This window comes from Acipenser ruthenus, chromosome 17 (assembly GCF_902713425.1).
Source record: "Acipenser ruthenus chromosome 17, fAciRut3.2 maternal haplotype, whole genome shotgun sequence".
Lineage (NCBI taxonomy): Eukaryota > Metazoa > Chordata > Actinopteri > Acipenseriformes > Acipenseridae > Acipenser > Acipenser ruthenus.
In genome coordinates this window covers 33,688,910-33,713,942 of record NC_081205.1, presented here as the reverse complement: position 1 = coordinate 33,713,942, position 25,033 = coordinate 33,688,910, and the positions used below count along the sequence as shown (strand labels likewise).

At 48.2% G+C, this 25,033-nt stretch overlaps 1 protein-coding gene across 10 annotated transcripts in view; it reads left to right on the top strand.

The window, feature by feature from the left end:
- LOC117422894 (eukaryotic translation initiation factor 4 gamma 1-like) overlaps positions 1-24,094 on the top strand; it is a 46,853-nt gene extending 22,759 nt beyond the window's left edge. For 7 of the 10 annotated variants that reach the window (XM_058990454.1, XM_058990463.1, XM_058990461.1 and 4 more), the window contains 27 exons: positions 3,028-3,155; positions 6,299-6,391; positions 6,663-6,741; positions 6,847-7,809; positions 9,053-9,144; positions 9,669-9,855; positions 9,960-10,093; positions 10,518-10,637; positions 11,139-11,324; positions 11,433-11,630; positions 12,171-12,317; positions 15,271-15,507; positions 16,085-16,189; positions 16,934-17,105; positions 17,501-17,601; positions 17,859-17,964; positions 18,475-18,607; positions 18,760-19,007; positions 19,271-19,392; positions 19,517-19,689; positions 20,081-20,206; positions 20,670-20,751; positions 21,234-21,332; positions 21,463-21,597; positions 21,883-21,964; positions 22,139-22,279; positions 22,881-24,094. In XM_058990454.1, coding sequence (XP_058846437.1) covers positions 3,028-3,155; positions 6,299-6,391; positions 6,663-6,741; positions 6,847-7,809; positions 9,053-9,144; positions 9,669-9,855; positions 9,960-10,093; positions 10,518-10,637; positions 11,139-11,324; positions 11,433-11,630; positions 12,171-12,317; positions 15,271-15,507; positions 16,085-16,189; positions 16,934-17,105; positions 17,501-17,601; positions 17,859-17,964; positions 18,475-18,607; positions 18,760-19,007; positions 19,271-19,392; positions 19,517-19,689; positions 20,081-20,206; positions 20,670-20,751; positions 21,234-21,332; positions 21,463-21,597; positions 21,883-21,964; positions 22,139-22,279; positions 22,881-23,059 — 4,568 coding nt within the window. In that variant the 3' untranslated portion in view covers positions 23,060-24,094. The remainder of the gene's footprint in view (positions 1-3,027; positions 3,156-6,298; positions 6,392-6,662; positions 6,742-6,846; positions 7,810-9,052; positions 9,145-9,668; positions 9,856-9,959; positions 10,094-10,517; positions 10,638-11,138; positions 11,325-11,432; positions 11,631-12,170; positions 12,318-15,270; positions 15,508-16,084; positions 16,190-16,933; positions 17,106-17,500; positions 17,602-17,858; positions 17,965-18,474; positions 18,608-18,759; positions 19,008-19,270; positions 19,393-19,516; positions 19,690-20,080; positions 20,207-20,669; positions 20,752-21,233; positions 21,333-21,462; positions 21,598-21,882; positions 21,965-22,138; positions 22,280-22,880) is intronic. The other 3 variants (XM_058990462.1, XM_058990460.1, XM_058990457.1) reach the window with 1 other exon arrangement.
- Positions 24,095-25,033: the final 939 nt, after the last annotated feature.

Below are 25,033 nucleotides of genomic sequence, written 5' to 3'. Positions count from 1 at the left end.
GACGCTAATAAAGCAATACATATGCCTGATTCCACACCTCCTGGTGTTTTGGACAGCAGTTTTCCATGACACGTGTGTGATGTGCTCACGCCTGTTTTAAACCCTCTTGCACCAGGGTGTGCAAGTTTAAAGACTGTAGTGCTGGAGGGGAGGTGTGATGATGGTGCTGTAAGGTTAACACGACCTGGAGTCACAGGTGATGTTTCCTCAGTGATTGTACGCTGTCTGTTTATTTTTTAAAAGGGTTGCAAGTAAAGCCTTTTCCTGTTAGGACTCTGTTAAATGACTTCCGTTCTCAAATGGGACTAGGCTTTACTTTGTGGTGTTGGGGAGTATTTCTTTCAGTTCTGTCTACAGTATAAACAGAGTGGAAGACTTGGGAAGCGTGGTATACAGTAAAGTGACTACAGACTTTGACAGCACAGGCATGTGAAGGTGTCTGAACTGCACAGAACGCAGCACATTATAAACAAGCAAGAGAGGCACAGTAAGTGACATTCCTGTAGAGGGCTGTGCTTCTCAGGAACCACAGTACAGGCTGGTTAAAGCAGCTCTGAGGATCTTGATCAGGACCCACAGTACAGGCTGGTTAAAGCAGCTCTGAAGAGCTTGATCAGGACCCACAGGGCAGGCTGGTTAAAGCAGCTCTGAGGAGCTTGATCAGGACCCACAGTACAGGCTGGTTAAAGCACCCTCACTTCAACATGTCTGCAGCCTCAATTCAAGAACTTGTAAGGAGTTGCATCAAAGTTTCATCCTTTAGCTGTTCATCAGAGTTTGATTGGTCTACATTGTGATTGAAATGGAAAGGGTTTCTTTCTCTCCCAGTGTTTGTGCTGGATGTGGCTTCAGAGCGTTGCTTGTGAGCTGGAACAGTTTGCATTCCTGAACTGGAGGCTGTGTTGGATTTGAAGAGACTAGTTTAGGACTGGAGCAGAGAGGGCAAGCTGTATCCCTCCCTCCTCCTCCTGTCTGTCTGTCTGTCTGTCTCTGTCTGTCTCACTCACTCACACAGTTCAGGATCCAATACCAGCACTGCCAGGTTTACAATCCTGATGGCGATTCACATGTTAAGGTTAAGTTTATAGTTGAGTTATTCAGGACTTTGTTTTGTAAGGGTCCTGCCTTGACAGGTTTGATAGTTTTTAGATGAGGATGTTGCGATTCACTGTGTAGTTGTTGTGGCAGTTTAAGAATGTTTCTCTGAATTAGCTGAAGGCTTCCCCCACCCCCCCACCCCACAGTAAGTTTACTGGTATGTTATACGCAGGGCCTTCGTTGTGTTCTGCAGTCTGTTTTCTTATTGGGTACGGCTTGTCATTTCAGTAAAACCATTGAGGAACGTTGTAAAGTGCTCTTTTAAACTCAGTTCTTTGATTTTTAAAGATTGACATTTAACACACATCTCCCAGAGAGCGCTTCTTCAAACTTTCATTTCCGTGTGGTTCTGGCAGTCGGGTCAGCTGACTGACAACATATCTCTTTCTGTAAACGCATCCATACTATTAAACACTCAATAGTGATGAAAACTTATTCAGTGAGAAATGTTTTATTTTTTCTCCAATGTCTTTCTGTAAACCCACTTGACAACCCACACGACAGTGTGAATTCTTTGCAGTGTTCTGAAGTGTGTTAAGATTTAACATTGCATAGTCCATGTGGCGAGGTTTCCCATAATAGATGGTAGTGGAAAGGTTTGTGAATCGGTCTGAAGGAAAGTTTGAATCTAGGAGCCTTGATTTTAGTGTGCGTCTCTTACACAGTCTCTGGTGCTCTCTTTTGCTGCTTGATTACACTCTGAGAGTTATGATTATATTTAGGCTGTGATCTTCCAAGTCAACAATGCAGAGTCAGTTGAAATGCATGTCTCGGCAGCCATTGCTGAGTGAGCTCCGACTCCAGGAGAAAATGCGCAATCTGCAGGAAATGCACAAATCCACCTGCTACTGAGCGTGAAGGGACGGGCTCTGGAAGGGGACAGGGAGATTTTTGGAAGGTATCTTTTAACTGTCGTATCTGAGGCTCTTACCATCTAGTAAGAAATGTGTAGCGATGTAAACATGAACAGCACTTTCCAAGTGATCTTGGAACACCTCTTCAGAGTGAGAGCAGTCAGTGTTGTCTTGAGGTTAGCGGTCCTGTGTTCTGGTACGTGTTTGCAGACGGCAGGCTGTCTGTTTTGAAACTTGCCCCTGCCTGTTTTGAAACTTGCCCCTGCCTGAGTGACACCTCTTCAAAGGCCTTGTTGCCAGAGCTCCTCGCTCAGGCTGGTCCTGCTGTGGAGATCGGCTGACCTCTTTCTATTTAAGGGTAGTGTTACTGACTCTCCTGTACCTGCTTGAGATAATCTAGTTACATTTTCAAAAAAATGGTCAATCATGAGTGTATTAATGTACAGATATTTTGTAGTAGCTTTTGTGCTCGCTGGTACATTCATGAATTGTAACTTTATCCAAGCAGTGGAAGCAGTCATGGCAGTAGAAGATCATGAATCTGTCCAGCATTGATGCCCAATACTGCAGTCTGACTGGCTTTAGAAATATTTGTGTGCCTCCTGTCCTGAAACGACCCGTCCTAACTGCAGCAGTACAATAGATGTGTGTCGCTGGCTTGCAGGTGATCAGAAGAGAATGAGCGCTGGGGAAGTGCAGGCTCTATGCCTCAGAGTCCAGCAGCTGTGTTGTATTCTATTTACACTGTGCTCAGACTGGGCCGTTGCTGAGAGCAGTGTCCGGGCAGTGTCCCTTGCTGTCGAGCGGGCAGTGTCCAGGCAGTGTCTTACTGACTTTACTATTGCTTTTATGGATAGAACACCTACATTGTGATCAGTGCAGCCTGTAAGGGCTTGGTTACACAGCGGTTCAGAGTCTGATTTTAAAATCACTTGCTGTATAACATATTTAGATGGACCTCTTCATGAAATTTGGGTTTGATAACATCCTGGTCAGTAACTGCTGTTCCCTGGTTTAGACTCCCATTTCTAACCCTGCCATGTGTGTTTTTTCTCTTTCTTTTGTCTCTCTCCAGCTGGCGCTTATTACCCAGCACAGGGTGTGCAGCAGTACCCCCCGACTGTCCCCTCTCCTACTGTCATGATGAACCCTGCGCAGCAAATACCTCCCAAAAGAGAGCGCAAGCAGGTACTGCAAACAAAGGTCGGGCTGCACTGTTTCTTCTGGGTTTGTACTAACCAGCTCACGCAGGCACACACACACGCCTGACTACCAGGCTGTTTGTGTGAGGCGGGAGGGTTTGGGGGCTCTGTTGTATTAACCAAGGCCTGGTTGTTTACTTTACAAATATGGGATAGACCTCTTCTGTAAAAGAAGCTTGTAGAGATCAATAGACCAATAGATTCCATACTAACTGCATGCTGTAGAGGATACCATATTGAGACATAATGTATTGAGTAATTTTGATCCCACATGTACTGCAGACAGTGACCTGTACACTAGATTGGAAATGTTTGTATGCATGCTGCTGCCTTTCCTGCCTTCCACAGGTGTTTTTGGGTGATTTCATTCGCTTATTTATTTTCACTGGGTCTATCCTGAGCAGGGCCTACACTGCCTAACCATGCTCTCTCACTGCTAGGGTCCTGACAGGACATCTGCAACTCTGATTACAGTGGCTAACCATGCTGTCTGTCTGTGTGTGTGTCTCTCTCTCTCTCTCTCTCTTTCTCTTTTTCTCTTTCTCTCTCTCTCTCTCTCTTTTTCTCTTTTTCTCTCTTTCTCTCTCTCTCTCTCTCTCTCTCTCTCTCTCTCTCTCTCTCTGTGTCTGTCTCTCTCTCTCTCTGTGTCTGTCTCTGTGTCTGCGTGTCTCTCTCTCTGTGTGTCTGTGTCTCTCTCTCTGTGTGTCGCTCTCACTCCTTAACGAACCCTTCAGGTAGGTGGATAAGAGATGTCTGGAATGCATGGTTTGTTATGGCTTGTGAACATGTCCTGTATTGTATATGCTAAACTCAAGCCCTCCTGCTCCTGCATTCTGTAAATCTAGTAACTAATTAGTTCTCAGTATTGTTTTTGCTCTGGAAGAATAAGATGCCTTCCCTTTCACCCATGCGTATTTATTTATTTATTTATTTATACACGAAACCCCTCCACCTCCGTGCCGCAGGGTTTGGTTCTTGGAGGCATTTGCAGAAGTGAACCTTTGTGAAAGAGCTTTGTTTTTAGATCCTCAATCAATTGAGTATTTCTGGAGGGATTTCTTAATTTGTACAATAGCTCAGAGGCCAGACTTCTTCTGTAAATGAGGAGTCCTGGGTGGAGCCTGTCCTTCCATTTTAAAACTGTTCTGCATGTACAGATGGTGGAAGCAGGTCTGCTCTTTCAGAATGACATGGATGCAAGTTACTGACACCTCTGGTGTTGAAATTAATTGGATTTAATCCTTTGTAATGAAGAGCTGAAGAGGCTGAATTCTGACCCTGGAGTCCGAGTTAATGGACGTTGCAGTTTTAGAAAGATACAGAGGAATGCAGGCAGTGCTGGCTCTGAATTGTGTAACAGTTAACTAATACAGTGTAGAGACCAGTCTGTGGTGGAGCTGATGCATGTTATTGGCAGTATGAATCAGTTAATGGCAGGCAGAACTTTTTTTTTTTCTTGTGCTTGGCTGGCTGCCAGAGAGCTGGGGAGTGAAGCAGAGAGAGAGAGAGAGAGAGAGAGAGAGAGAGACGGCCGCTGAAGCTCCACGTGGCTCTGACTCTCTCAGCACTGCTGCCTTTGTACCGGAAGCACAAGCGAGAAGGCAGCGTCTGCACAGCCATCCAGGCAAGGAAACGTTGGAAGGAGGCTTGCACTTCTCATGTGCGACTTGAGTTACTTTTTATTTCATTCTCGGTGTACAGTGAGTCGTGCATAGATTGTTAGTTTAGGGTGCAAGCTTTGAGCTCTGCTGTGGCGCAGTGGAGATTCTTCTCCTTTTAAGGGCCTGTTTCCTCCGTTATCTGTGCTGTAGAGTCCTGCTCACGTTTTGAAAGAGGCGGTTGCTGATGAGGTTGTGAAGAGAGGGACTTGGCTTTTAGTTAAACAGAATGCGAGACAGAACTTTGAGGTTTTATATACTGTGAGTTGCTTCAGTGACAACTATCTGTAAACTTCTGCTCATGGAATGCATGCATGCAAGTTGCGCTGTATAGTTTCATGTTTTTAGAGATCCAATTTGTAATAGCAGTTTTCTCCATGTACTCGTGTAAGGTACAGTGGTCTGCTGTGATACTGGATGGGTGATTTTGGAAGTGAGCGTGTGGTAGTGTAGGAACATGCTTGCTTGCTTGCTTGCTTGCTTGTATTGCATATGCAGGGTAGTCTTGTAAAGCGTCAGTTCAGACCCTTCACAGAGATAGGGCCCAATATATAAAGATGGTGAGTGTAGCTCCCCAGTGTCTGTTGGGAGGAGAGCCTCCTTTGAGTGCAGCTCCCCAGTGTCTGTTGGGAGGAGAGCCTCCTTTGAGTGCAGCTCCCCAGTGTCTGTTTGGAGGAGAGCCTCCTTGTACCTGCTTTTACAGATGGACGGCTGAGGGCAGTTTGCTCCTCTTTCTCTTGAGCTCCACAGTGTAGTCGGATTTCTGCAGCTCTTCTGTTAATCCTCTTACCCCAGTAAGATGGAGTGTCACCTCCTTAACCCAGGTTTGACCCTCTGGGCCTTTTGCCTGTCAAGAATGACAGCTTTATCTCTCCTCTTCCATTACCAGGGATCATTGTGGAACAGCCTCTTGCAGCTTGCGTTGTTGTGTGACGGGTTCAAGCAGCTTCTGTAATTTTTTATAATGCTTGTTTCCTTTCTCCTGCCCATTTGCAGTTTGACTCCTGTAGGAAGCTGACTTTAACACAGGCTCATAGGGTTTTGTTTCCACAACCTTCTCTACTGGTAATGTTAACTCTGGTCCTGCTACAGGTAACACTGGCGTGTTACTAAAGTACTTGACTGTTATTTCAGATCCTATGTAATTACTATTTCAGAGCTCTAGTCAAATGTGTACCCTAAAAGTAAGCCAGTGTCAGATCTCACCAGCATTTCTATATGCTGTAGGTTCTCCTGTATGTACCTCAAATACAGTCTTTCTGTGAAACGAGCCCTGTGTTCCCTACCCTGTGTGTTGCTCTTTTTACTAACACCCCTTTGTAAACCCACAGCTCATATACATACTAAACCTTTCTAATGTCGCTGTACTGCTCTAGGGTATCCTCCCTGGACTCGAGACCCTGTGCGCTCTGTTCTGTTCTGCTCATACACGTGCCATTGAGCCCAGCATGGTGCTGATGATGTGTTGTGTTGCTTTTGTATCCAGATTAGAATACGAGACCCTAACCAAGGGGGTAAAGATATCACGGAGGAGATCATGTCTGGGGGCAGGACGACCTCCACTCCCACCCCTCCACAGGTAAGAACGCACACTGACCCCACGCAACACACACTTGAGCAAGGTTTCCAGTTTGCAGTTGCATAGTCCCATGCGGTGCTGACACACAGCTTCCTAAAGCGGGTGTCCTTGACTAGAAGGAAAGGTCGTGGGTTTCTGTAGTTCTGGTGGAGGAGGACTAATAATGACACGGTTCTGAGCATTGTGCTGCAGATTGACACTTCGCTTGCACACTGGTGGAGCAATCAATTATCAAGTGCCTTTTTGTTTAGTTCTCATTTCTGTACCCCAGTCTACAGGTCCAGCGGAAAGCAGCACAGCGCAAGCAAATGGAGAGAACCCACACCCTGTCACTGTGGTCATCAGGCCAGGTCAGTGTTGAGCCAGAGGGCAAGGAGTGCTTGACTGGAAGAAACAATTGCTGAAGATATAGATAAGCCCCCAGTATGTAGTTAACTCTATTTCCCCTCTTTTAGATGACCGACAGAAGCCTGCTGCTGCTACAGTTAAGCTGACCCGGGAGCCAGACAAGACAGAGACCACACTTACAGCAGCAGGAGCGCTCCCTGCTGACGAGACTGAAACAGACACTAAGCCAGCCCCTTCGGAAAAGGCTCCGGAACCCCAGGGGGTGGCCCCAGCCAACACTACTGCCACCTCCCTGCCAGCGGCCGTCCTCCTCGACACTGTGGACTCTCAGACAGCCCTCACCCCGCCGCTCACGAACGCTGCCCCCCAGGAGCAGGCAGCAGAGGAGGCTGTTGCTGCCCCTGTTCTCCTTCCTGCAGCAGTGGAACAGCCTGCCGCTGTGGAGACGCCTCTACCAGTGGCAGCAGAGATGAGACCAGAGGAGCCTGCACCCGAGAGGGAGGAGGAGGTGGTGCCGCCGGTCGAGCAGGAGGAGGTGGTGGTGCCACCGCTGGTCGAGCAGGAGGTGGTGGTGCCGCTGGTCGAGCAGGAGGTTGTTCTGGCTGTCGTCTCTGTGCCCGTCGAGGGCGACCTGCCTGCAAAGGAGCTTCCGACCGAGACCAACGGCGTGACGCCTGAGCCAGCCACCATTCAGGAGCCCCTGCCCCCCACGCAGCCTCAGCCCCCGCCGGCACAGGTCTCTTGCGAGGCCCCCCTGGAGTCTCCTATCGCCCAGCCGGAGGAGCTCAACATGCCCAACGGGCTGGCAGGCCTTGGCAAACAGGACCCCGAGCCATCCGAAGAGCAGCCTGAATCGGACATCAGCCCCATCGCAGAGCCAGAGGTGGCCAAGGCACAGGAAGCCCCTGTCTCCGTGCCAGCACCCTGCACGGCCCCTGTACCCACCCCCACTACCCAGCCCGCTGTGGAGGAGGAGGAGGAGGAGGAGGAGGAAGAGGCCGGCCCCACACAGAGCGAGCCTCAGCCAACCTCCGCCAGCGCTGCACAGGGTGGAGAGAACGTTATGCAAGGTACTGGCTTTAACAGCTGCCCGTCTCAGACACTCAGTAGCTCTGATAGAACATTTTGGACAAATACCTGCAAAGTGCAGCATGCCAGAAGTGGAAGCAATAATAATAGCAAAATGAAATTCAGAAGCACATTGGATAATTGTAAACACAATATAACCACCTCAATTAATCAACACAAGGCAGTAACATATGCTCACAGAGTCTCCCATGTGTACGATACTTTATTAATAAACTGCTTCCGAACTAATTTCTTGGAGTCGACACTGGCAGGTGTGTAGCTATTGTAGAGAAGAATTCCTTTTCGTAGCTGAATTGCATTGCATCCTCATTGGTGTCAGTCATGCTAGTTAATTGTTTCAGGCTGGATAGCTGTGCTGATTATGCAAGTTTGCATTCCCCCCCCCCCCCCCCTTGAAGATTTTTACATTATTTCAGGAGTCTGTGAAGCTTGCTGATGAGCAAAATAAAACAGGTTAAGCTAACAGAGGTGGAAGAGGTTTCTATGTACGTTGTGTTGCTGTTAGTAACGGCAGGGCTGTGCACATCGAATGAGAGCACAAGTACTCCTCTTACTCAAGTTGAGAACTGGAATGCTAGTCCAGTGATGGGGCCTCTGTGCTGCAGTTAGCGAGGTTAGCTATTGACTTTCTCATCTCCTAAATGTAGGGCTTCATGTTTGTAGCCTGAGCATTCTGACAACGAAATGGGATTTCAATGCATTTGTGAAGCAGGTTATTTTTAAAGTTGCCTCATTGAGCGTGCTTGTTCTACATCCCTGACACGTGTACTCCGACACTGCAGAGTACGTGTTACTGCAGGGTTATGTAGGGCGTGGAGCACAGTGTAACTGAACTGAGTGATTCGCACTATTGAATCAGTCTGTGGGATAGTGCTGTCTCCCACAGCACATGTGATTATGGATTTCGGTTTGAACTACACCCTGTGGATACACTTTGCTGTTCCATCGTTTTTTTTTAATTGAGCATGCCTGTCGTGCAGCGTGTTTCCATGGACAGTGCGTAACAATGCTTGTGTGTGGCTCTACATACTGGGGTTTTAATGGCTAACAATTGGTAAAATTTCCATTTTACAAAGCAGGGACCAGCGCTGCAGCACGTTCCGCTTGCGGTGCCTTGTCATGGGCTCTGTGAATGCTGTAGCAGTGCGAGGCCCGTGTGCTGTAGCCTGGGCTTTGCTGCAAATAGTCTGGCAGTGGCTCACACAGACTGCTTTCTGTTTTCAGCTGCTGCTGTGTCGATACCAAAGAAAAAGAGGAAAATGAAGGATCTCAACAAAAAGGAGATGGTGGGAGACCTATTGGATGCCTTCAAAGAGGTAGGTGCTTTTAAATGATCCAGAGCAGGGATGGAAATAAGACTCCTATTGCAGAGCAGTTTCACCCATTCCAGGTTTTAATATGAGCTTCATTAGCCACAGTGTGTGTAGTTAACAAACTCCAGGTGTGTCTTGTTGAACTTGTAGATAAACCAGGAAAGGATCAAACTGCTGTTCAATGGGAGTCTTCTTTCCATCCCTGCAGAGATCCCAAAAGGTGGAGGAGAGTCGTTTCTGTCTGAGCTCCGCAGTGTGTAGCCAGTTCCCCTCTCCTGCAATATGAGGATAGCTAAACGTGTAGGGACTTGACAATGCTAATCTGAGGAGAGATCTAAATTAGTGTGAGATTTAAATTGGAGCATTGTGAAACCAGTGAATTTCAGATCTGACAATCTGATTTTAAAATTAGTGCTTTAATTCAAAGTGAAGTGCTGTGCAGTGTCTGGAATGGAAAGGTGTGTTATTGAGCACTGGGGATCACTGCTGGTAATGGATGTGTGTGCTGAACCCTGGCCTCCGTGCAGTCACAGGTCTCGGAGCCGGAGCAAGCCCAGCCAGCTGCCCCCATCTCAGCAGAGCCAGAGGCAGCGCGTCCCCCTGCCCCGGAGGAGACAGACGAGACCTGGGAGGAGAAGGAGGACAAGCTGGACACGGAGAACATTGAGCCGGACCAGCTGAAACCTGGAGACCTGAAATACAAGTACAAAGAAGGTATGAGCCCCTCTGAGTAGGCCCTGCTGCAAACCCCTGATTCTGGAGGTGCTGTTGAGAAGCTGTGCTGCAGGTCTTGAGTCTCTTCTTGGCTTCTTTCTCAGAACAATGGAAACCCATCAACCCAGAGGAGAAGAAGCAATACGACCGGGAGTTTCTGCTGGGCTTTCAGTTCATCGTCGCCAGCATGCAGAAACCAGAGGGGCTGCCACACATCAGCGACGTGGTGCTGGACAAGGTAACCAGCAGCTCCCCCTGCAGGGCTGGAGTACTGCTTTATTATTATCGTTGTTGTTGTTATTAGTATTATTAGTAGTATTATTATTAGTATTAGTAGTATTAGTATTATTATTGGTAGTATGGGACTGCCTCGTTCAGGATTCGATGACAGATTGTTTTTACACTTTAAATGGAACATTTCATTAACATTGTTTTTAAATATGTGAAGACTGCATTGTATTTGCACATTATTGGCCACTTCTGTTAAATTATTTAGGTCACATTTATTGTTTTCAGCCAAAACTTTAAGCTCTCAATTATGAAAATAGAAACCCAGTCGTGTCTCCTAATGCCCTCTTACGGGTTCCAGTTTAAGTGACACTAGTTCTGTTCACTATCCTGCAATCAATCAATGTTCTTGCACTGCTCCCTGACTCCCGCAGGCTAACAAGAACCCCCTGCGTGCACTGGACCCCAGCCGGCTCACCAGTATGAACGCCGGACCGGACTTCACTCCCTCCTACGCCAATCTGGGCAGGCAGCCCATGGGAGGCAGGGGCCCGGTAAGTGCACTGAGGGCTGTTCCCCTTCACTGGGTGTAAGAGGATAATGGCACAGCTGTGTATGCTGAGTATCATCCAGGAACTTTCAGCACTGCTGTGTGTGCTGAGAATATCATCCAGGAACTTTCAGCTCTGCTGTGTTTTAGAAATACAAAAAAAAGGCTAATTAATGACAAACGTTTCGACATTGAAAAAGACTTCTAGCTGAAGCGTTTGTCATTGTATGCTGAAAATAATGTACTTGAATATAAATGAACAGAAGGCGTCGATGCGCTGGCAGGTAACGTAGTTCACAGAAGGGAAGGTATGATCAGCAGACCCCAGTCGGCTACCTGATTTTACCTGGGTTAGGTTGTCTGGTGCTAATTGGCGTCTGTGAAACAATCTAAAGTTATAAACCGCTATGACTGGCAGTGTGGAAAGGGATTTCCAAAGGGGCAATATCCATTTTTACCAGCTACGATGGGGATGCTTTGCTCACTGTGCCCCTTCTCTCTGCAGCCCTCTGGAATGGGGCCCCGCCGATCCCAGCAGGGCCAGAGGAAGGAGCCACGGAAGATCATCGCCACCGTGTCGCTCGGCGAGGACGTGCAGCTCAACAAGGCGGAGAAGGCCTGGAAACCCGGTGCCAAGAGGCCACCCAGCAAGGAAGAGGAAGACACCTCCTCTGACAACAGCAAGACACAGGTACGCGGGGGAAGGCTCCTGGCTGCATCTGACTGTGACACTAGTAAGACCTGTGTTTTTGAAGCCTTGTACTAACACTGCTCTGCTCTGTCCATCTCCCTGTCCTAGGAGCTGTTCCGCAGGGTGCGCGGTATCCTGAACAAGCTCACGCCCCAGATGTTCCAGCAGCTGATGAAGCAGGTGACTGAGCTGACCATCGACACAGAGGAGAGGCTCAAGGGGGTCATCGACCTCATCTTCGAGAAGGCCATCTCCGAGCCAAACTTCTCCGTAGCCTACGCCAACATGTGCCGCTGCCTTATGGGGGTATGTCTGTCCAGCCATTCAGCATGCCGTGAAACCAGATCAGAAACATGTTTCGAGTGATTCTAGTAATAGATATTGCAGTATGGAACAGGTTCTGACGAAATGACTTCCACTCACTCGCTGACTGATTTCATTTGAAGTTGATTTTTTGTCCCAGTTTCTGAAGTGTTGCCATATCTCGCCGGGTTCTTCCATCTTTTTATATCGGGTAGAGATGAGGCAACACTCTTAGCAAGACGTTTAGGGATTGTCCACTCTTGCAGTTTAAGGTAGTTGCAGTACTCCAGTGCCCACTAGGTGTCGCTGCTTATTGTTTTCCTCACAGGAGAGTTAGCTGCAGTTCAGTGGAAATTGTGGTATTTTTTATAATAAATAAATGTATTCAATAATTTCATGATGTAGCACTGTACATAAAAAGGAAAACTGTTGTCCAGTTGCAGCTTGAGGATTCAAACGACTGAGCTGAAGTGTTAAGGCTGCGTTTGCTTGAAATGACAGTTTCTAGTTGTGAAGTGCGCGTTTGTTTTTTCTGCCCCACAGCTCAAAGTCTCCACGACCGACAAGCCAGGAGTGACTGTGAATTTCCGCAAGCTGCTGCTGAACCGCTGCCAGAAGGAGTTTGAGAAGGACAAGGACGACGATGAGGTGTTCGAGAAGAAACAGAAGGAGCTGGACGCAGCTGCAGTGGTAAATAGAGAGGAGGGATCAGCAAAAACAGTTATATACAGGGAGAGATCACCAACAACAGTTATACAGAGGGAGAGATCACCAACAACAGTTATACACAGGGAGAGATCACCAACAACAGTTATACACAGGGAGAGATCACCAACAACAGTTATACACAGGGAGAGATCACCAACAACAGTTATACACAGGGAGAGATCACCAACAACAGTTATACACAGGGAGAGATCACCAACAACAGTTATACACAGGGAGAGATCACCAACAACAGTTATACACAGGGAGAGATCACCAACAACAGTTATACACAGGGAGAGATCACCAACAACAGTTATACACAGGGAGAGATCACCAACAAGAGTTATACACAGGGAGAGATCACCAACAAGAGTTATACACAGGGAGAGATCACCAACAAGAGTTATACACAGGGAGAGATCACCAACAAGAGTTATACACAGGGAGGGATCACCAACAAGAGTTATACACAGGGAGGGATCACCAACAACAGTTATACACGGAGAGATCACCAACAACAGTTATACACAGGGAGAGATCACCAACAACAGTTATACACAGGGAGAGATCACCAACAACAGTTATACACAGGGAGAGATCACCAACAACAGTTATACACAGGGAGAGATCACCAACAAGTTGTATACAGGGAGAGAGCCAGACAACACAGACGAAAGTCCAGGGATCAGCTTCACTTGTGCAGAAAGGGCCAGCTGGAAATGTGTGCAACAACTACCTGCCTGAGTGAAGCCATGAAAGAGTAAACTGATTATACATTATTGTATGACACATCTCCCAGATCCACTCTTCACTTTATTAACCCTTTGCAGTCCATTTATTAAATGCACGTCAGGCACGCCAGGTCTATTTTCACACGCGCAGTTAATTTTAGACGCGCTGTTTAAAAGTATTTTTTTTTCACAGTCAAACGGGTTTAAAAGGCCCTGCATAACAACAAAGCACTCACTAGGCATCTCCAGCCCCGCCCCACCCTTTCGTTCGCTATAGCTTTCACCTATGTAGGAAATAAATAATAGTCGTACATACCGATCAGTCATCTCCTGATCACTAGTTTTATTACCAAACTCCTCAATAACGCAGTCCAAGTCATTATTTTATTACTATAACATCTCATAAAAGCTCTGCAAATGTCTGTGTTCTCTTGTTTCCTTATGACCGCCCCGTTATCTGATACCAGGGCCATGTATGACTATTCATGAGATTCGCCTTTTTTTTTTTTTTTTTCGACTTGTCTCGGCGCCTTTCGCTCCCACTCGGCCATTGAATGGTTTTCCCGGCTTTTTCCGGAGAAAAAACGACTAAAACCCGTTTTTTGCGTTTCTATAATGATGTCGGACAGGGTCCAACAATGGACCTGATAGGAATAATTGCAATGTCGGACCAGGTCCGACAATGGACCGCAAAGGGTTAATGCACACTGCTGTCCTATTCGTGTTGCTGTTCCAAAGCAAATCTAGTTTCCGTAGTCTTAGCAGCACAGCAGTTTTTCATGCTGCAGTTGTTTCCAGAGAAGGTAGCGCAGCAGGAATGACTCCTCCTTTTCTTGTAGGTCTCCTTGGTTCTCTCTAAACTGGGAACAGAGTAGTGATCAATCTGTTTTCACTTGTATTGACTGGCCAATCATCTTCAGAGCCTCATTAGTCAAATAACACTTTTTAAACCGCAAGCATTGGTCAGTGATTAGACCCCCAGAATGAAACACGCTTCCCTTTTAGCGATGCTTGAAACTCCTACTAGCTCTGGTGTTCCACGGCTACCTTCAGTTAAGTATATTTAAATAAGTTCTTCTCTAGTGGCCTGAAATTACTGGCACCTAGTCAGAACCGGATGTAGGGATAGTGAGTGTGAAGCACTGTATCAGTACATGTGAGTCTGTACAATGCCCCCTCCCCTTCTGTTGCTCGAGTGCCTACGTGGCTCTCATCTCCCCTCCTGTTGCTGTGCAGTACCTGTGTGGCTCATCGCCCCTCCTGTTGCTGTGCAGTACCTGTGTGGCTCATCGCCCCTCCTGTTGCTGTGCAGTACCTGTGTGGCTCATCGCCCCTCCTGTTGCTGTGCAGTACCTGTGTGGCTCATCGCCCCTCCTGTTGCTGTGCAGTACCTGTGTGGCTCATCGCCCCTCCTGTTGCTGTGCAGTACCTGTGTGGCTCATCGCTCCTCCTGTTGCTGTGCAGTACCTGTGTGGCTCATCGCTCCTCCTGTTGCTGTGCAGTACCTGTGTGGCTCATCGCTCCTCCTGTTGCTGTGCAGTACCTGTGTGGCTCATCGCTCCTCCTGTTGCTGTGCAGTACCTGTCTGGCTCTCACCTCCCCTCCTGTTGCTGTGCAGTACCTGTGTGGCTCATCGCCCCTCCTGTTGCTGTGCAGTACCTGTGTGGCTCATCGCCCCTCCTGTTGCTGTGCAGTACCTGTGTGGCTCATCGCCCCTCCTGTTGCTGTGCAGTACCTGTGTGGCTCATCGCTCCTCCTGTTGCTGTGCAGTACCTGTCTGGCTCTCACCTCCCCTCCTGTTGTTGTGCAGTACCTGTGTGGCTCATCGCTCCTCCTGTTGCTGTGCAGTACCTGTGTGGCTCATCGCTCCTCCTGTTGCTGTGCAGTACCTGTGTGGCTCATCGCTCCTCCTGTTGCTGTGCAGTACCTGTGTGGCTCTCACCTCCCCTCCTGTTGCTGTGCAGTACCTGTGTGGCTCATCGCCCCTCCTGTTGCTGTGCAGTACCTGTGTGGCTCATCGCCCCTCCTGTTGCTGTGCAGTACCTGTGTGGCTCATCGCCCCTCCTGTTGCTCTGGCGTGCCTGCGTGGCTCTCGCCTCCCCTCCTGTTGCTCTGGCGTGCCTGCGTGGCTCTCGCCTCCCCTCCTGTTGCTCTGGAGTGCCTGCGTGGCTCTCATCTCTGCTGCCTTGTCCCCTCCCTTCCAGGATGATGAAAAGCAGCGGCTCCGTGAGGAGCTGGAGGAGGCAAAGGACACAGCGCGTCGGCGCTCCCTGGGAAACATCAAGTTCATCGGGGAGCTGTTCAAGCTCAAGATGCTGACGGAGCCCATCATGCACGACTGCATCGTCAAGCTGCTCAAGAACCATGATGAGGAGTCCCTGGAGTGCTTGTGCCGGCTGCTGTCCACCATCGGCAAAGACCTGGACTTTGAGAAGGCCAAGGTAGGAGAGGAAGCGGGCTGCTGGGAGAGTGGGTGGGGGAATTGAAGGACCCCGATTTGTAACCAAAATCTTGATTACCTTCCCTATAGCTAGCTAGTTTCACAGACCCTGATTAGCACTAGTATTGGACTACCTTTAGTTAACCCAAACTGTTTACTTTTAAGTACAGAAACCAGGACCAGAGGACAGAGTTGGAAATTAAGTGTGATTGTCTTGGGACAGAGGGAAGGAGATACTACTTTGTACAAAGTGTATGGAATGGGCTACCTAGTCATGTTGAGGCAGACACACTTGGATCCTTCAAACTGTCGAGTTGCGTCTTACTAGGAACCGGGTGGGCTTAGATGGGCTGAATGGCCTCCCCTTGATGGTACCTTTTTGTATGTTATTAGGTACATAATGTTACCTTATATAAGGTAGATCCACGATCAGTGCTAATTGGGGTCTGTGTAACCAGACTTGAACCAGCCTGTAGGAAACGGTATCAGCGTGTGGGAGGCGGGGGGGGGGTCACGAGCGGTTTGTTTAGTGAACTGGGTTGATATTGAGCCCTCTCGTGACGTGTCTCATCTCTCAGCCCCGAATGGACCAGTATTTCAACCAGATGGAGAAGATCATCAAGGAGAAGAAAACTTCTTCCAGAATCCGCTTCATGTTGCAGGATGTCATAGACCTGAGGAGGGTAAGCCTTCATTCGTCTGTGAAATCTCCAGGTAGCTCCAGAAGTGCTACTGCTTGAAATGTGTGCTCCTCTTTGTTACTCTGTGGTCAGAGGTTACCTGTCTCTAATGCTGGCTGCATTCCTATCACATGTCTTTGTTCCTGTAGTTTCACAGCCAGATAAATCCCATAGCAGCGTACAGGCCTGGCTTGTGTGCCGCTCGTCCGTGCTGAGAGACTACTGCGGCTTTCCAATGCAGAGTATTAATTTTAATTAACAATATACACATAATACTAAAGCAGCCCTGCATCCTGTGAGGTTTTCCTGGTTTTAGTCAGAATTCTAGCGTTGATATTCTGAACAAGCTGCAAGCAGGATACCACATGTTTTGGGACACCAGAAAAAAAGTGAATTGCAATAATTCTAGATGAAGCAAAGGCATGCATTAGTCTCTTGGCATTAGGTACAGACATAATTGGTCTGAGTTTGGCTATATTTCTCAAATGGTAAAAAGATACTTTAGCAACTTCCCCAATATGAGTCTCAAATGATAGATCAGGATCAAAGATGACCCCCAAGTTTCACTTCTTGGTTTAGTTTTCCCTGCCCTTGCTGGTACAGGGTCACTGCAGTAGCGGAGTGCAGCCTACAGAGAGAAGCTACAGAAAGGCGAGCGGAGCCCTGCGCTTGACCTGTTCCTTCACCGGCTCGCTTCTTTAAGTCTTGTCCCTCGGGATTAACATGAAGCCTGCTCTCACCTCACAGAACACCTGGGTCCCCAGGAGAGGCGAACAGGGCCCCAAGACCCTCGACCAGATCCACAAGGAGGCAGAGTTGGAGGAGCATCGCGAGCAGATCAAGGTCCAGCAGCAGCTCCTGTCCAAGAAGGACAACAGGAGAGGAGGAGGAGGCGGGCAGGGCGGAGCGCACCCCTCAGGTCAGCCTTCTTTTCTCTACCTGTCTGACCCCAGAACTGTCACCAGATACCTTGCAAAATCAGGAGTGGGTTCTATTTCTTTTCTTCAATGTAAACCTGAAGAATAAACTGGTTAAGTATAATTGGGAATGTTTGCAGGGATGGGAATAAGACTCCTATTGCATAGCATTTTTCCATTCCTTTACAAGGAGTTTAAAAAGACTTGCCTGAGCTTATTGCTGATCAAGCTTGTATTGAAACCTGGAATGGGTGAAACTGCTCTGCAATAGGAGTCTTATTTCCTGCTTTGTAACAGACCCGACAACTGATGAGACTACATGTTATGTACAGTTGAGCTTTGCATGGAATAAGTGTTACAGATTAATGTGACTTGACTGTAGAATTGTGTCCCGCAGCGGGTCGACCCAGCCAGCCCCAAGATGAAGGCTGGAACACCGTGCCCATCAGCACCAAGAACAGACCCATCGACACTAGCCGACTCAGCAAGATCACCAAGGTACGCTCAGTGTCTTTGCCTCAGCTGGCGTGTGTGGGGTGGTGCAGTGCAGTGTCTTTGCCTCAGCTGGCGTGTGTGGGGTGGTGCAGTGCAGTGTCTTTGCCTCAGCTGGCGTGTGTGGGGTGCTGCAGTGCAGTGTCTTTGCCTCAGCTGGCGTGTGTGGGGTGCTGCAGTGCAGTGTCTTTGCCTCAGCTGTACTCTTCAAGCAGGGGTGTTTATACTCCCTGATCCTAACTGTTTTGCTTTTGAATCTGCAGCCCGGAGCCCTGGACTTCAATAACCAACTGCTGGCACCAGGGGGCAGACTGATGAGCTGGGGGAAAGGCAGCAGTGGAGGATCCAATGCCAAACCTAATGAACAGGGTGAGTGTGCAGACACATGCTTCTCCTTCAGCAGCCTGTTCAGTATGCCAGGCTGGAGCCCGTCCCCTCACCAGTATCACAGCATGTTGCTTAATTGGAGGCTGAAGCTCACTTTGCAGCATTCAGGTTGGCTAGTCTACAGTTTCTGGGACTGATGTCAGTCTACTTTGCTTGGTGTTCACAGATAGACTAGTTTCAGCTAGAAGGACCTGCACTGTAATGACTGAACCGTTAGACAGACGCTGATGTTTGAGTTGGTGATTCTAGCTGAGGTTTTGATTCAAGCCGGTTCAGAGCAGACCCTCTTAAGCAAAGGATTTCCCACTGCCCATTTATCACCGAACAGAGCCAGGTGACCGTGAACTGCACGATGTTCTTTCCCTAGAATATGTTGCATTATCCAAGCCCCCCTCTTCCACCTAGGAGAGTAACCTGAATTGCAAATCCACTGTAATGACAGCCTCTTCGCCATTGCTCCCCACTGAACAGGAATGCTTTGTTTCCACACAGCTCCAGAGTCTGGCAGAACTGCAACAAGCACTTTGAACAGGTTCTCCGCCCTGCAACAGGCCTCTTCCTCCTCCTCCTCCTCCTCCTTCACCTCCACGGCCGCAGACAGTGACGCCAGGAGAGTGGTTCAGAGGTGAGTCCAAAGCCAAGCAGCCCTCTGAAGGAGCCTCCTGCCAGCCAGTCCCGTCTGACGTGACACCTCTCTCTCTCTCTCTCTCTCTCTCTCTCTCTCTCTCTCTCTCTCTCTCTCTCTCTCTCTCTCTCTCTCTCTCTCCTCCCCCCCAGGACCAGCTCGAGCCGAGAGCGCAGCGACAAAGGCGAGCGCTACGAGAGAGACCGATTTGAGAGGCAGCAGGACCGAGCAGACAAGAACCGCCCGTCCATCACCAAGAGGAGCTATAGCAAGGAGACGGACGACCGCAGCCGGGAGAGAGAGCTCCGCGGCCCCCAGGACCCCGTCCGCAGGGTGGCCAGCATGACGGAGGACAGGGAGCGCAGGGGGAGCAGGGAGAGGGAGCACAGCAAGGAGACGGGTCAGTGCCATCACAGGGACACCTCGCTCACAAAGCATTCCCCGACGTGCCCACATGCTGTACACCGTTTGTTTAAGGGACATTCACATTGCCTTGTGAATGTCCCATAATCTCTCCCAATGGTATCCATCACATTCCTGCTTCCTCTCCACACTCATTTATACTCTTCAACACTTTCATAGCCCTCTTCAGTAACCCTTCCCCTATGGAAGTGTTTTATCAGCTTGTATTTCATGTGTGTTTTTTCTGTTGGTTTATTTCAGTTAAACAAGAGCCAGCCGCTGCCCTGGCACCCACTCCCGCTAAGCCGGCCCTCACTGAGGATGAATTTGACAAGAAATCTAAAGCCATTATCGAGGAGTACCTGCACATCAACGATATGAAGGTAAGCCACCTGGGGCTCTCGCCAATCACGTTTGTGTTCTCTTACTAAATGCATGCTTGCCACTTGGGTTAGAAACGTACACCGTTTCACATGGAGCTGACTCTCTCTCCCCCTGGTCTGACAGGAAGCCCTGCAGTGTGTCCAGGAGATGAACTCTGTGTCTCTGCTCTTTGTGTTCGTGCGGAACGGGATTGAGTCGACGCTGGAGAGGAGTATGATAGCCAGGGAACACATGGGCCTGCTGCTCCACCAGCTGGTCAAGGCTGGCACCCTGTCCACGGAGCAGTATTACAAGGGGTAAGCAGCTCCCTGTCCACGGAGCAGTATTACAAGGGGTAAGCAGCTCCCTGTCCGCGGAGCAGTATTACAAAGGGTCAGCAGCTCCCTGTCCACGGAGCAGTATTACAAGGGGTAAGGTGTGACTGCACCGGACTTTGACACTCCAGACAGGAGCCATCCCATGAAACCGTGGGATAAGGTCACTATTAATACATTGTGTGTATTGCAGTAGAGCCATTAACAATTTTGGACTTGCTATTACTCTGATATCCAAGACTGATTGGTGTAAAATTGTGTAACAGATTTGAAAGCAGTGTGTTTTTGCAGCAATTTCTTATTTTTCTGCAGTGTTTAGAGCTCTTTTGTAAGCAGGGTGTTTGAACGGTGAACTCATGCCTGTCTCCTGCAGTCTGCTGGAGATCCTGGAGATTGCAGAGGACATGGAGATCGATATTCCGCACATCTGGCTGTACCTGGCAGAGCTCATCGCCCCCATGCTGCACGAGGGGGGCATCCCAATGGAGGAGCTGTTCAAGTGAGTGACACTCGGCACATCACACTGTATACAGCTCTAGAAAAAGGAGCTCCCATACCGGCAGGACACGCTCCAGTCTCAAGTTAATCAGAGCTGAGGGAGTTCATAAGGATACAGTTTGTTCATGCAGTATGATTGTTATTAAAACAGCTGATCAAAAGGCAGGTCCAGTTTTATGTGCACACAACCCTTCCTGTAATTGGAGTCCCAAGCGTTTACATTGCAAAACTGCTTTTGTGTTTCTTGCACAAGAGGAGGCTGTACAAACTGCAAGTTTACTGCAAACCGTGTTCACTCCATCTCTTAATTCAACTTGAAGGTCTCCTCTTCCAATTCGGTTCACTTTTTAAAATGATTTAAAAGTACCCTTTTTAAAACCTTTTCACACTATTAATGTTCTTCTGTTGGTTCCTCTCTCACTGCAGTTACACTTACACATTTCCTTCCACCCCTCTCCTTGCAGGGAAGTGTCCAAGCCTCTAGTACCACTGGGGAAAGCTGGCCTCTTGTTAGTAGAAATCTTGTCCATACTGTGCAAAGGAATGGTGAGTACAGTCCAGTCTTCAATTGTATTCCTTCTGATCTAGACTAGTGCATGACTGAAGGATTGTGGTGTTAAGGGGATATGGTACCTTTTCTAATGGAGTTTTATGCAGACTTCATGCAGTATGTTTATGGGCCAGGTAGTAGTTTGAAACGTTTTGTCAATCTTGCACTGTAGTCTGTGACTTGTGCCTGGCCTGAATTGGGGATGGACGGGGCAATGGGATTTAGAGCAGCACGACAGTCCTAAGAATGATGATGAATTGACACACAACAGAAATCCAGCCAGGAGACTTCCTCCCCTCTCCCTGTGCCCATTGCTAGTGTGCAACGAGTCAATAGCATTCTACGTTGTAGGGTCAGGACTGACAGTGTAGTATCCCTGTATGTGTCCCTGTAGCCGTGCACGTTGTAGGGTCAGAACTGACAGTGCCTGTATCTGTGTCCCTCCCTGTGTAATGTGCTGGTCTGTGTTCTCTTCCAGAGCCACAAGAAAGCAGGAGCCCTGTGGAGGGAGGCGGGGCTGAGCTGGAAGGACTTCCTCCCCGAGGATGAGGACGTCAACAAGTTTGTCACGGAGAAGGTGAGGAAGAGCGGGGGGCTGGGCAGTGAGCTAAACGAAGGCTGCTACCTAAGTGTCCCTTCAAAGATGACGGCACATCTGTATTGCCTGCATGGTCTGTTTACCAAGATTTTCTTCTCTGTTGCTACAGAAAGTAGAATTTACCTTGGGAGATGATTCTGAAAAAACTAGCAAAAAGGAGCTGTCTTCAGAAGAGCTGTGCAGGCAACTGGACAAGCTACTGAAGGAGAAGGCAGACAACCAAAGAATCTACGACTGGGTGGAGGTGAGCGGATCCACTTCAGCATCCTCTCCTCTGCTTGTGTGAGGAGGGGTGTTAGCACACATACAGCTGAACTGGAAACAATCACGCCAAGTCAGTTACAAAACTGCTGTTCGGTTTGCCTTGGTTTAGTATTACGACTGTTTCATTCTCTTGTATTTTGCAAGTGGCTGCAGTATTGGTAGCTTGTGGAAGACTTCATTTCTTCACTGTCCTCAGCTGTGTGATGATGCTTCATCCTGCTCTTGACAGATACAGTATTAAACTCTTAATCTTCTCTTTCAACAGGCCAACCTGGATGAGCAGCAGGTCGCCTCCAACACTGTAATTCGGGCAGTAATGACTTCAATCTGCCAGTCTGCAATTATCTGTGAGTATCCATAAAATATTGCCCCTCAAAATAAATACCTGTTGAAGTTTTTGAAAAAAGTGACCCTTTTGTATCTCTTAACCGGTCCCAGGGTTTGATTGCACCTCGTTTGAGTCTGGGCTCCGATCCATCGGTGTGACCGGGTTTGTTTGTTTGTTTTATTTCCCTGCTCAGTTGAGAACCCTTGCCGCCTGGACAACAAGCTGATCGTGTCAAGATCGAAAGTCCTGCAGAAGTACCTCACAGATGAACAGAAAGAGTTGCAAGCACTCTACGCGTTGCAGGCCTTGCTGGTCAAATTAGAACAGCCACCAAGTGAGTGTTCTGTGTGCAGGGGGGGTGATGGGGTCATTGGCTCCGTTTGTGTGTGTGGGGGGGGGGGGGGTGGTGATGAGGTCGTTGGCTCAGTGTGTGTGTGTGTGTTCGGGATGTCGGGTCCCGTTCCCAGCCCTGCACAGTGTTCGGGATGTCGGGTCCCGTTCCCAGCCCTGCACAGTGTTCGGGATGTCGGGTCCCGTTCCCAGCCCTGCACAGTGTTCGGGATGTCGGGTCCCGGTCCCAGCCCTGCACAGTGTTCGGGATGTCGGGTCCCGGTCCCAGCCCTGCACAGTGTTCGGGATGTCGGGTCCCGGTCCCAGCCCTGCACAGTGTTTGGGATGTCGGGTCCCGTTCCCAGCCCTGCACAGTGTTCGGGATGTCGGGTCCCGTTCCCAGCCCTGCACAGTGTTCGGGATGTCGGGGCCCGTTCCCAGCCCTGCACAGTGTTCGGGATGTCGGGGCCCGTTCCCAGCCCTGCACAGTGTTCGGGATGTCGGGTCCCGTTCCCAGCCCTGCACAGTGTTCGGGATGTCGGGTCCCGTTCCCAGCCCTGCACAGTGTTCGGGATGTCAGTTCACACTCTCCTATTTGTACACAGACTTGCTGAGGATGTTCTTCGACGCGCTGTACGACGAGGACGTCATCAAAGAGGAGGCCTTTTACAAGTGGGAGTTGAGCAAGGACCCTGCTGAGCTGCAAGGCAAGGGCGTGGCCCTGAAATCCGTCACCGCCTTCTTCACCTGGCTGCGGGAGGCCGAGGACGAGTCGGACAATTAGACTGTTTCTATACATGGCTTGCATTAGATACTGATGAAGCGATCCTTCCACAGGAGGATGGGAGTTGGAACGCTTTGAGAGTGCGATCGTTGAATTTTTTTTTTCTGGCGAAATATCTTTAACAAAAATAAAATGTAATAAAAACTGTGGGAGTGCAATTCCTCAGTATTCGAAGTTTTATCTTTTTCTGTTTTAACCCTCTGCAGTTCATGTCTGATCAAATTCACAAGAGAAACAAGTTCCTTTAAAGGCTGCTGTTTCAAATACACATTTAAAGTGGCGCACTAATAAAAATGAAAAGGTAGGTTTGTTTTTTTTTTTTTTTTTTTAGGTGTAGGATGATTTGGGAGTGCTTTTTTTTTTTTTTTTTTTTTTTTTTTTTTTACATAAAGAAAATAAAACACAAAGGGGGGCAGTCGAACCCTAGCCATTTGAAAACTGAAATGAAAGTTCCCCTGTGAGGGTTTGGGGTGGGGGCTGGATCTCTCACTGCAGCCCGCGCCTCACTCCTCCCCTGCTGCCTCTATTCTTTTTTTCTCTCCTACACTTAAAGGGGTCTGAAAGCCTTCAACAAGCCTGTAGCAGATTTTAAAAATCATTCTTAAACTTGAAAAGAATCTATAGAAATCATCTTTAAAACAAAACCGTACGAACCCTAGACCATTTCTATTACTGCTAGTAGAAAGATATTTTCGGACAGTCCTGTAAATATAGAAGTTCATTCTTTTTAGTTTTTTTTTTTTTTTTTGGTTTTCAGAACTAATGGAATGCCATGTCATTTATTAATCTTTTCTGAGCTGCGTTTTTGTTTTCCCGACTAACTCGTCGGATTCTCCTGTATTTATAGAGTTTTCCTAAGTTACCAGAAGGTGCTTGTAATTATCCACCTGAATTCATTGATTACAGTTTAAATAAAATTTGTAAATACTTTTTTGCTTTCTTTATTAAGTATTTAATTAAAAGATTAATGCCTCTTTTCACGTCAAACTGGAAAAGACAAAATAAAGAAAATTGCAAATAAAGACTATCAACTTACTGCCGTGCCTCCTTCTGTCATGGATGTGTTTCTTTGGGGAGGTGTTGGGTTGAGGAGATGTTGAAGTGTGTTGTGCAGTCAAATTTAAAGCTGATAAAAACCTTACTCTTGTTATCATGTAACTAATGGCAACCACCTTCTAGATTTGTGCCAGCAAGCCATTGAACAAGGGCTGGGGTTGAATGTTGGGGTGGGGGGTTTGCTACCTCAGCTCTGCTGTGCAGGTAGTGATTTGCAGCAGAACACACTGCAGCTGTGGAATGAGCCCCATTCAGAAGGGCTTCGTTTGGGCTCGTGATTATCTGGAGACGCGATCTGATTGTGCAGCTCATTGCGTTCCTGCACCCTGGCTGAGCTGGAGGTGGTCTCTGGACTCGCACTACGATGGAAAACCTGGTCCGCTTCATTGGTGATGATGAGTGAAAGCAGGGCCAGGTGCAGAGTGGTGTGTGTACTCGTTCAGAGTTGTACTAATTTTATGTAAAGTAGGTACAAACAAAACGAGCCTCTTATTTAATTAGATTAGGTTTACAATTCACGAGCTCCAGATTATCATCTCGCGGTGGCGGTGTTACAACAAACTGATGTCCACCTAGTGGTGCAAATGTGCAAAAGTCATTTCTTTTACTGTACTTTCATTGCCAAGGAGTTTCCATTTCGGAGTACAGAATCTAGGGACTTGCTGGGCGTAGTATTATGAACTGTAGTTTCAGTGTACTCGCCACTAGGTGGAGACAAAGATCTGCTCTTAGCAACGCAAGCACATGTCGCAGCGTGCAATTGACATGCAAGCTGGTAAACTAGGTTTGTACATGGAAACGAAGTAAACCTGTAGTCTTTCTTAATCGCACATACAGCCTTAAACCGGTCCGAATGCTTCATGGTTAGATTGCTGAGAGAAATGTGATACTTTGTAGCAACTGTAAATCGCCCGTATT